General features: G+C 50.0%; 1 protein-coding gene across 1 annotated transcript in view; it reads left to right on the forward strand.

The window, feature by feature from the left end:
• The window catches only part of STK10 (serine/threonine kinase 10), a 119,912-nt gene extending 109,757 nt beyond the window's left edge, over positions 1–10,155 (forward strand). The window contains exons 16-19 of the mRNA XM_082835677.1: positions 792–980; positions 1,585–1,710; positions 4,395–4,508; positions 7,750–10,155. Coding sequence (XP_082691803.1) covers positions 792–980; positions 1,585–1,710; positions 4,395–4,508; positions 7,750–7,890 — 570 coding nt within the window. The 3' untranslated portion in view covers positions 7,891–10,155. The remainder of the gene's footprint in view (positions 1–791; positions 981–1,584; positions 1,711–4,394; positions 4,509–7,749) is intronic.
• Positions 10,156–11,364: the final 1,209 nt, after the last annotated feature.

Genomic DNA, 11,364 nt, shown 5'->3' on the forward strand with positions numbered 1-11,364 from the left:
AGGAACCTCCCATACTGTTTTCCGTAGTGGCTGCACCAACTTACATTCCCACCAACAGTGTAGGAGGGCTCCCTTTTCTCCACACCCTCACCAGCATTTGTTATGCGTAGACTTTCTAATGGTGGCCATTCTGACCACTGTGAGGTGGTACCTCATTGTAGTTTTGATTTGCATTTCTCTAATAATTAGTGATGTTGAGCATCTTTTCACGTGCCTACTGGCCATCTGTATGTCTTCTCTGGATAAATTTTTTTTTTTTTTTTTTTTTTTTTTTTTTTTTTTTGCGGTACGCGGGCCTCTCACTGTTGTGGCCTCTCCCGTTGCGGAGCACAGGCTCCGGACGCGCATGCTCAGCGGCCATGGCTCACGAGCCCAGCCGCTCCGCGGCACGTGGGATCCTCCCGGACCGGGGCACAAACCTGTGTCCCCTGCATCGGCAGGCGGACTCTCAACCACTGTGCCACCAGGGAAGCCCCTTCTGCCCATTTTTCGATTGGGTTGCTTGGGTTTTTTTTTTTGTTGTTAAGTCGTATGAGCTGTTTGTATATTTTGGAGATTAAGAAGGCATTCAGAAGGTAAGAAGGTAAGGTTATTAACGGTAATCTTTAAAGTGAGAACAGAAGATGATATTTAAGGGTAGTATAGTAAAATGACACGAGCCTTGCTCTGCTGAGCATTCTGGACCACGCAGGTCCTGGGCTCCTGAGTTGCGTGTGGCAGCCTTGGCATCTGACCACGCCCGTGTGCGTGGAACGCAGCTGACCTTGGCCTCGGCTGGGTGTCCCCCTCAGGAGTGCGAGCAGATGCAGCGCTACAACCAGCGCATGATGGAGCAGCTGAAGGTGCGGCAGCAGCAGGAAAAGGCGCGGCTGCCCAAGATTCAGAGGAGCGAGGGCAAGACACGCATGGCCATGTACAAGAAGAGCCTCCACATCAACGGGGCGGGCAGTGCCGCTGAGCAGCGCGAGAAGATCAAGCAGGTGGGGGGCCGGGGGTGTCCTGGAGTGGGGCCAGATCCAGGTTTGGTGCGGCCTGAATCTTACATGGTAGGGGGGGTATAGAATCTAAGACGCAGCACGGGGTCTTGGAAGGAGGAATGGAATGGAAGCCAGAAGTAACAGCCCGGAAGCCTAAAAGCCTCACGTTGACTCCTCCTCTGGTGGACAGGGGAGGAGGCTTGGCGTTGCATCTCATGCGCGTTCCCTGTCACACTCAGGGTGTCTATCCTGCAGCTGCTTCTGCTGGTAAACTCCTTCCTCTCCTCTACTGAGACCCCGCTCACAAGTCACCCATGTGGCTCCGGGACAGAGTCGGTGGCCGTGGGCTCCTGTGATTCCTGCTTACTACATACGCTGTCCTAGCATGTCTCAGTGTCCTCGCCAATCTGGGGGCTCCTTGAGGGCAGGGGCTGGGTCTCAGCTCAGCGGGGAGGACTTCAGACAGGGGGCACAGCCTGAGTGGTGCAGGGCAGTGTGGCTCTGTACAAACCAGCCCCTCAGATGGGGTCTCCCCGGGACAGGGCTGAGCTGGGCCCCCAGCCAGGCCCGTGGCCCACTGAGGCGCCTCACCTGTTCTCTGTTGCAGTTCTCCCAGCAGGAGGAGAAGAGGCAGAAATCAGAGCGGCTGCAGCAGCAGCAAAAACACGAGAGCCAGACGCGGGACATGGCGGCACAGTGCGAGAGCAACATGGGCGAGCTGCAGCAGCTGCAGGTACTGCCCTTCTGCCCCGCCCCTGCTCGCCTCACCGCCGCCCCCCCCCCCCCCCCCCCGCGGAGGCAGTCAGCTCCCTGGGGGCCCAAAGACCCTACAAACGGGGGAAGGAGTCTGAAGCTCAGGGTGGAATGGTTTCCATCCTGCCGCTCTGTGTGATGTTGGCCAAATCACATCACCCTCCCAGGCCATAGTTTCCACATTCGTAAAATAGGCAGGGGGTAAGGATGATAATTCCTATTTTGCAGAACTGGAGGGAGCTTTGTAAATGAGATGACAGCTGAGCTGAACGTGCCATGCCCGGGGCCTGGCAGTGGGCATGCTGCTGGATTTCTCGGTCACCACTGTGTCTTGGGAAAAGGTGTCCCAATTACCCTAATACCAAAACCAGACGTTACAAGGAGGAAAGCTACAGGCCTGTATCTCTCATGAACACAGATGCACAAATCCCCAACGAAACGTTGGCAAACAGAATTTAAAAATGTATAAAAAGTAGTGTACACCGTGACCAGGTGGGATTTATCCCAGGGCTAGTGCAATAGATGAAAATGAGTTAATGTAATCCATGACATCAGCAGGCTAAAGAAACATCACATGATCATATCATCAACAGATACAGAAGAAGTACTTGACAGGAGCTGACCTCTGCTCATGATAAACATTCTCAGTAAACTAGGAACAGAGGGGAACTTCCTCAACTTGATAAAGGGTATCTGTAAAAACCTACAGCGACTTACCATCATCCTTAATGGTGAGACGCTCAGAGCTTTCCCACTGAAGTCAGGAAAAGGGATCCTGATATTGACAAGCCCCTTTGTGACCTCCTTCCCTGGGGAGATCCCTGACCTCTTGTTTGCCTCACAAAAGGTTTGCCTCACCCTAAGGGTCCCTGCCCGGGAGCTGGTACTTGGAGCCCCCTTGTGGTGGAGCGAGGCATTGCCATACCTGACAGATGGGCTGACAGGAACCTCTGTGACCTCAGGAAATTCTTTAGGCTATTGGATCCATCTGGCAATTTCTGGAAAGGCAGGGGGGTGTGGAGGAAAAATTGCAGGTATTGAAGCCTGTCAGGTAGGGGCTCTGCTGCTTGTTTCTGTGTGAATTTTAGCCAGGCCACTCACCTTCTGTGTCTATGTTCCCAACCCTGCCTCATGGGTTTACGGTGAGGATGAACTGAGAAAACCCATAAAGAGTGCTGGGACCCCAGCTCTGGGCAGGGCTGCCATAAGTATTATTCCCAACCAAGGCAATTTTTAAATTCCCAGAACCCTTGAGCTTGAAACCCCAATAAAAATTCCCCAAGGGGTTGTACTCTTCCAGTCCAGTAGGGTTGAGGTATCTGGATAAAGGCACTTTGCCCCTGCTTCTAAACTCCTTATAAACCACAAGATTGATTCCCTGTGAGGAATCAACAGGGAATTGTCACTTTTGCCTCTGAGAGATTCCAGGCTAAGTTTTGTGAGGCAGGTAACTTACCTCAGCGAGAGAACAGTGAGGCTGGCAGGCCTCAGCCAGGTCCATGGCCCTTACCCCGTCACAAATCTCTCCTGAAGAAATGGTATGTGATGCAGATAATTATATAACTTATATAAATACAAATTATTTATACACACAGATTATCTTAGCTCACACTGCCATAACAAAATACCACAGACTGGGTGGCTTAAACAACAGAAGTTTATTTTCTTACAGTTTTGGAGCCTGGAAATCCACGATCAGCTTTGCCAGCATGGCTGGGTTCTGGTGAAGTCTCTCTCTCTGGCTTGCGGATGGATGCCTTCTTGCTGTGTCCTCACATGGCAGAGAGAGAGAGGAGAGAAAAGGAGAGGGGGAGAGGGGGAGATGGGGAGAGGGAGAAGAGGAGGGAAGGAGACAGGGAGGGAGCAGTCTAGCATGTGAGCTCTCTGGTCTCTTCTTACAAGGGCACTAATCCCGCCATGAGGGCCCTACCCTCTTGACCTCATCTAAACCTATTTATCTCCTAAAGGCCCCATATCTCCAAATACCATCACATTGGGCATTAGGGCTTCAACATATGAATTTTGGGGAGACACAATTCAGTACATAGCACAGATGTTTAATACAATGCTATTTATAGTAGTGAAGATTAAGAGCAACCTAAGTGGCCAAAAATAGGGAAATGTTTAAATAACTTAGATAAACCATACTGTGGGATATTTTGTAGGAATTAAAATGATGATTGTAAAAGATGTCAGTTCTTCGCATACATGTAGAAATGTTTACATTATAATGTTAAGAGGAGAGGAGAGGGAGGCAGGTTTCAGAATTGTGTATACAGGGTTAGCTAAGCAAGGCACAGGCCAGAGCCTGACAGGAAATATATCTAAGATCCTGTGGTGGTTGCCTCTGTGTGGTGGGATGAGGGCAGAGATTATTGTTATTAGTTTTATACGTTCATGTTGAAAAATTCAAACAATGCAGAAAGCCCGAAGTAGAAAGTTGCAAAATTGCTGCAGATTCCACTGTTCAGTGAGAATTATTAATGTTAATATTCTGGAATAGTCTTCCAGGCACCTTTTGGTGCATGTGTCTTTACAGGTAGAGCGTTTTGTATACATGGAGTTTATAATCAAGGAGAAGTAATAAATGAATGATGCTGGTACCTTCATGGTATATCTCAGCCCTCTGTGCTTCTTACCTGTACTTCCTGGAATATGTTGCAGAATGAAAAGTGTCACCTCCTGGTAGAGCATGAAACCCAGAAGCTGAAGGCCCTGGACGAAAGCCATAACCAGAGCCTAAAGGAATGGCGGGACAAGCTTCGGCCACGCAAAAAGGTAACCCTGGCTGGGCTGGTGGGCTCAGTGGTGGGCTCTGCTTCGTGTTGTGCCATCGGTTCTGCCTGGGGTATGGATACAGATACAGATGTGGATAAGGTACAGATTTATGGATTTATTTGAAGGAACTGGCTCACCCAGTTGTTGGGACTGTTAAGCCTGAAATCTGCAGGGCAGACTGCAGGCTGGAGAGCCAGGGAAGAGTTGATGTTGCAGCGCTGAGCCCCAGGGCAGTATGGAGGCCCAATCCCTCTTTCTTTAGCGGGACCTCAGTCTTTTCTCGTGAGGCCCAACCACATTTTGGAGGGTAAGCTGCTTTATTCAGTCTACTGAGTTAAACGTTAATCACATATAAAAAATGCCTTCACAGTGACATCTAGACTAGTGTTTGACCAAACAACTGGTTACCATGGCTTTGCCAGGTTGACAAATAAATTGACCATCACAGGGCCTCAGTGTGGTCATTTGTAAAGTGAAGATGATGAATATTGTATAGTGTTATGCAGAAAGCCACCAGCCCACAGTATAGGCCAAGGACGTACTCATGTCCTCCCACTCTCCTAAACTCTCTGAGGAGAGAGCTGCCCTAATTACCCTTGATCATGTGTCCTGAGCCCTGAGGTTTGTTCTGCCGTCGTACTTGAGCTCTACTTGCCGTAACTGTGATCTGCCCAGGAGGCAGTTGCCCACCTCAGCCATATAACGGCCTTGGGAGTCCTTGAATAGAGGCTTCCCTCCCTGTGCTAATGGAGCTTTCTAGCTGGAAGCTGGCCAGGGTCCCAGACCTTCCTGTTAATAGGCCCACGCTTATCTGTAACCACGCATGGTCCGCTAGGACTTTTGATACTTGACACTCAAATCAATGACACTCCTGCTGACACAGGCGGATCTGGCATCAGGAAATAGATGCTCACCTGGTTCTCTTACCTAGGGCTTCTGTACCCTTGGCACATCCTGAGAGTCTGAAAATGAATCATCTTGCCTCTAGCAACTGCCCAGATTGCTTCTTGGGGGTGCCTGGGCTTAGGGGAGGTGCCGCAGTGTGTATGTGGAGAGCCGTTGGATTTTGCTGGTGCGGGCTGCCTCTTTCCAGAATTCTTTGTAGAATCATCCCATCCTTAGTCACCTGGGTTGCTGCTGGCACACTGGCCCGGAGGTGGTGATCTGCATCCTGGAATAAACGTTCTTTTACACTCTTGCATTTCAGTCGGCAGCTTTGAGCTGCTGCCCATGTATGGGGGGGGCGGGGCAGGCGAGATGACTGTACATTGTGGAATATTTTTAGAAAAATTCAGATTTCTTTCTTTCAGTAAGTATAGAATATCTTGTAAGGTCAATAAGGTGTTGCTTGGGTCATAGTTGACACAGAGTGTGGCCTCAAGTCTTCCCTCCTGAACCTTGCTTTTTGGGGCCATAAGATGAAGATAACATTTCTTCCCTTAAAACAGGTGTTAGTACACTATTGCCCACGGGCCAAATCTGACCCACCACCTGTATTTGTAAATAAAGTTTTAATGGAACACAGCCATGCTCGTTCATTTACATATCGTCTCTGGCTGATTTTACACCAAACAGCAGTTGAGTAGTTGCAACAGAGACCTTAAGGTTTGCAAAGGCAAAAAAATTTACCATCTGGCCCTTTACAGAAAAAAGACCGCTGACTCCTGCCGTAGGTTATATAGAGGAATATATAGGTTATATAGAGGTAAAATAGAGTAGTGCTTAAGAGCATAGGCTTTAAGGAAGACAGACGTGGGAGAAAGTCCTAGCTCCCCCGTTACTCGCTGTGAGACCCTGGGCAAGTTACTAAACCTCTCTGTGCTCAAAAAAGTGGTAGCTAGGCGCTTCCCTGGTGGCGCAGTGGTTGAGAGTCCGCCTGCCGATGCAGGGGACGCGGGTTCGTGCCCCGGTCCGGGAAGATCCCACATGCCGCGGAGCGGCTGGGCCCGTGAGCCATGGCCACTGAGCCTGCGCCTCCGGAGCCTGTGCTCCGCAAGGGGAGAGGCCACAACAGTGAGAGGCCCGCGTACAAAAAAAAGAAAATAATAATAATAATAATAGTTTTAAAGAGAGAGACATAATAGAATGCTGGTCAAATCCTGTGAAAGTGATCACTTCTATAGTGAAAGTAATAAAGAAGCCACATTTACTGAGTAACTCATGTGTGCCTGGCTTTGCAGATGGTGGCACAGTGTTTCAGAGCTTGAACTCTGAAGTTAGACCCATCTTGGCTCTGCTCCCAGCCAGCTGAATGACCTTGGGCAAGTGACCTAAGCTCTCTGAGCCTCAGTTTCTCCATCGTTAATGGGGATAGTGGTATCTATCTCATAGGGTGAAGATTAAATAAGATGTAATGCACTTAGCATAGTGTCTGACATGTAGGAAGTACTAAGTAATTATAGCCCATTAGTTTTTAATTTAATCTTTGCAGTAGCCCGGCCAGGCAGGTAGTGATATTGCCATTTTACACGAGAGGAAACAGGCTTGGAGAGGAAAGGTAGCATGCAGAGGCCCACCCAGCTGGTAATGGAGCTGAATCCTATTTGACTGTAAAGCCCCTGCTCTTTCCTCTGCACTCTGCTTCCTTTCTTAATCGAATAATTATTTATTTTTTGGAGAACCCTCAAGAAATTTTTCTGGTAGGACACAATTTAGCTAGATAAACTTGCGTGTGCCCAAGGGAAGCTCCTGCGGTGCTTGTCGTCTAGATGCTCCCCTTGCAGTTATCTGATGTGCTTTTACAACGTAGAGAACCCCTGTCCTACCACAGATGTTCAGAATTAGAATCTCAGGGGGGTGGCATGACTGCACGTATATTTTGAAAAGAAGTCCCCTGATTTTGCAGGACGGTGCCCTGGTTAGGAACACCATGTAACTCGGACATCTCTGTTTCCCCTGCTGTTAAGCCTCTTGCTTCATTTGCTACCTCAGGCTTTTCTCCATTCTTCGGGTGGTTTTCCTGCCAGCTGATTTGCACACCCCATCTAGACTGGCATTTCCCCAAAGCAGAGCCCTTGGTCCATAGGAAACTCCTGCGTGGCTGTGGCACGAGGAAGGAGGAGGTGGTACCTACCTTCTGGGTGATGGGCGCTGGGACAGGAGCGAGGGAAGACCAAGTTACCCGAGCACCGAGGCCTGGGAGGGGAAGTTCCAGAGAAGGCCACTTTGGTGGGGGTCCTGTGGTTGGGGAAGACTTGTGTCCTAAGGGATCCAAACGAGCTCCGTCTGCCCTCTGTCCTAGGCTCTGGAAGAGGAGCTGAACCAGAAGAAACGAGAGCAGGAGATGTTCTTCAAAATGAACGAGGAGGCAGAGTGCCTGAGCCCCACCACCCCAAACAAGGCCACCAAGTTCTTCCCCTACAGCTCTGCGGATGCTCCGTAACAGCCGCCCAGGGCGGTGGCTGGCAGGCCGGTGGGCCTCGGGGCCCTCCCATTCTCTGTGAACAAGTAACTCAGGAGCCCCTTCCCTCTTGCTTCCATGCCGGCTCGAATCCAGCCCCTTGCCTTGCGCCACCCCAGCTGTGCCTGACAGACCCACCCGCGTTTCTGACTTCTCGCTGGTCGTGGAGGGCGAGGTTGAGGTTTTATGACGTGCTGCCTGATACTAACGTGCATTCCATTTGAGCCCCAGGTTCCTTTGAGCTGTCAGCGACTTGGGCTGTTGGGGGGGGCCGGGGACCAGGAGGAATAGGTGTTCTGTGGCCTCGAGGCCCCTCCTGTTTGCCAAAACACCAGCTTTGCTGTCTGTGGGCACAAAGTGCTACTGCTGAAGTCACCGTGGGCGTGTCCTGTTGTAATTGCCGGTGGCTTTTCAGCCATTCCCTGCAGTGTCAGACCAAGAACCACGCCTTCTAACAGCCATTCTGGTTCCCAGTGGAGCCTCGTCTGCAGCCAGCTGCTCAGGGGGTGCCCTCCTTCCTCCAGTTCCCCCAATCTGCTTTCTTCTTGAGACAGCATCTACAGTGGTGGGATGGGGAGCGGCTGAACGCTTCACCCTGATCTCAAGTGTTTCGTGCCATCTTGTACTCTCCCTTCCTACACATACATGCACGCATGCACGTGCGCGCACACACACACCCTTGGCCCCCTGGGCCTCTTGTGCCAGGTGGATTGGAACATGTTCGCTGCCTGGGCCTGCGCCACTGAACACGTGAGGGGAGCCGTTGGTGTGGGCGTGCTGGGGGTTGGCACCAGAGGCACAGGCTGAACCGCCAGCCTGCACGGGATCCTATGTTCAGGGATAAACTCCTCGCCGCACAAGACTTTCCCACCCCAGTCATTCTGTCTCACACTTGCCCCCCCTGTCTGCAGGTGATACGGGAAGGCTGCTTCCCTCTGCTCTGTGTCCCTCCTAGTTCAGAGTCCGGCCTCACACTTCAGGCAGAGGCTGGCAGTCAATGGAACTTCTGTTCAGGGAGAAAAAGCATCAGGGAGAAATGCAGTGCTTCCCGCCCCCAGGAACCTGGCAAAAGCAAAGCTTCTGTATCTCAGATGGAATGCTGGGCCTTTGGATGACTCAGCTGGCCTCCCCCAGATTCTGATCCCCACAGGCTGCAGAGCGTGGATAACCCAATAAAAGCAAATGCTCAACCCAGCGTTCGGTTTATTTACAAAGAAAACTTTTTCTCACCTTTATGTCTAACTTGAAAAAATATAAATAAATGGCTTCCTTAGGAAAATGCCTGCTTTAAAAAAACAAAGCGGAAAACTGAAGGTGATTCTGAGGAATCAAATGGGTGTACTGAGTCTGGGTACTATTTTGGTGGTGATGGGGTGGTTGACACACCCTGGGAGGACTTCCTCTTTCTTCACTCCTATAGGTGAGGGTTCAGTGCTTTGTCTTTCTGAAGCAATTCCCTGGAGTTTTCTGGGGACTGGTTGTAAATGGATCTTGGGAAGGTAGGGTAACCATTCCATAGGAAAAGGGACTTGGGGTTCCAAAGACTTACATATGCAGTAAAGATGCATGGGGGCCGTGGGAAGGCACTGGTCCTCTTCGGTTAGTGAGCACTCAGCTTGCCTGCTTCACTATTTGACCCAGAAGGGACAATTTTCAGGTCTCACACGAATGAGACAAGTGAAACAATTATGCCCTTTGATTCTCTTTGGTGCACAGGTGCTGGGAAAACGTGAACTAACAAACAGTGTAACTACAGAACACAGACCCAGTTCCACCAGGCGAGGCCAGCATTGGCGAATGGTCAGGTGATGGCCAGTGGCAGGGCTGACTTGTGCTTTAGTTACAATACTGCCTTTTGTAGCCTGGGGTGTGAGAATGAGTATTAGGTGAAATGCCGGTTTCATGGTGGAGGTGAAAGTCTTTGATCATTTCCTTCTTTGGTTTGTCGTTCACATCGGAATCTCATTCAAGGAGCTGCTGCTTCCTGCTCAGTGCTGCCTTAGCCTTAACACCTCCCCTGTCCTTCCCGGATGGGGTCTGGTTGGGTCTCCCAGTCTCACAATTGAGCCAGCGTGCAATGCCCAACATTGAGAAGGCCCATGCAGTATTCTTTGTGTTCTGTGCTAATGTTTTCTCTGGAAGGGACAGACGGAACTGTTTCACATTTACAGTCAATTTTTAGCAGAGTAAATAGAACTAACTTATATTTTCCTCTTTATGAAGAATAGAAGTTATTTTTATGTAGTTTCCAAACTTTATATAAAAAACTTTTGTAAAATGTTCTCTTCAGAGTTAACTGCGAGAATGTAAATATGCTTCTAATAAAATAACAAGGTTGGAAACTCTTTGCATTTGGGTTTGTTCTCTTGGATTCGGGTGGGAAAAGCAGGGCAGACTTAAACAGAAAGGGTTTCCTATCTTCTGAGTACACTGGTGCCTCCCAGGTTGTACGGCAGGTCAGACATTGGGGTTTCTGTTCTGAAAGAAGTTACGCTTGGCTGTGTGTGTGTTTTCTCTACAGACATTTATATCATTCTCATTTAACAGTGAACATTTGACCCCAGGAGTTTTTACATGTTAACTTATTGAATCCTTTCAACAACCCACGAGGAAGACATTGTCATTCTCGTTTTATAGACAAGGAAACATGCTGGGTTAGGGGAGAGTCAGGCGAAAGCTCAGAGCACTGGTAAGTACTGATAAAGTGCCTATGGCTTCAAAGTTTGAACTTCACTGTCTCCTCCACAGCTCCTCTCCTGCCAAGTGCACCCATTACATTTAGCAAGAGTCACACACACTTAACCACCAGCATCTCTGCCATGTTCAAAAGTGTCAGCCATGGGCTTCCCTGGTGGCACAGTGGTTAAGAATCCGCCTGCCAGTGCAGGGGACACGGGTTCGAGCCCTGGTCCGGGAAGATCCCACATGCCGCGGAGCAACTAAGCCCGTGCGCCACAACTACTGAGCCTGCGCTCTAGAGCCCACGAGCCACAACTGCTGAGCCCACGTGCCACAACAACTGAAGCCCGCATGCCTAGGGCCTGTGCTCCGCAACAAGAGAAGCCACCGCAATGAGAATCCCGCGCACCGCAACGAAGAGCAGCCCCCGCTCACCGCAACTGGAGAAAGCCTGCGCGCAGCAAAGACCCAATGCAGCCCCCAAAAAAGTGTCAGCCGTGCCTCTAAAACCTCATTCAGGGGCTCTTAACCTGGAGTCCATGGACCCCCCCCCCCCCCAAACACACACAAGGGATCCATGGGTAGAATTCAGGGTATCTTTGTACCTGGATGGGAAATGTTTGGTCTTTAGTTTCACTAACCTCTAACTGAAACACAGCATTTCCTTTCCTTATGGGTATAGGCAACAAACTCTAATATTATTAGCAGTACTTGTGACTATGTCAGCAGTAGAAATCACAGAGACTGCATCTCACGTTACAGCTGTTGCAGACATCT

This window comes from Leucopleurus acutus (assembly GCF_964270905.1).
Source record: "Leucopleurus acutus genome assembly, chromosome: 3".
NCBI classification, from domain to species: Eukaryota; Metazoa; Chordata; class Mammalia; order Artiodactyla; family Delphinidae; genus Leucopleurus; species Leucopleurus acutus.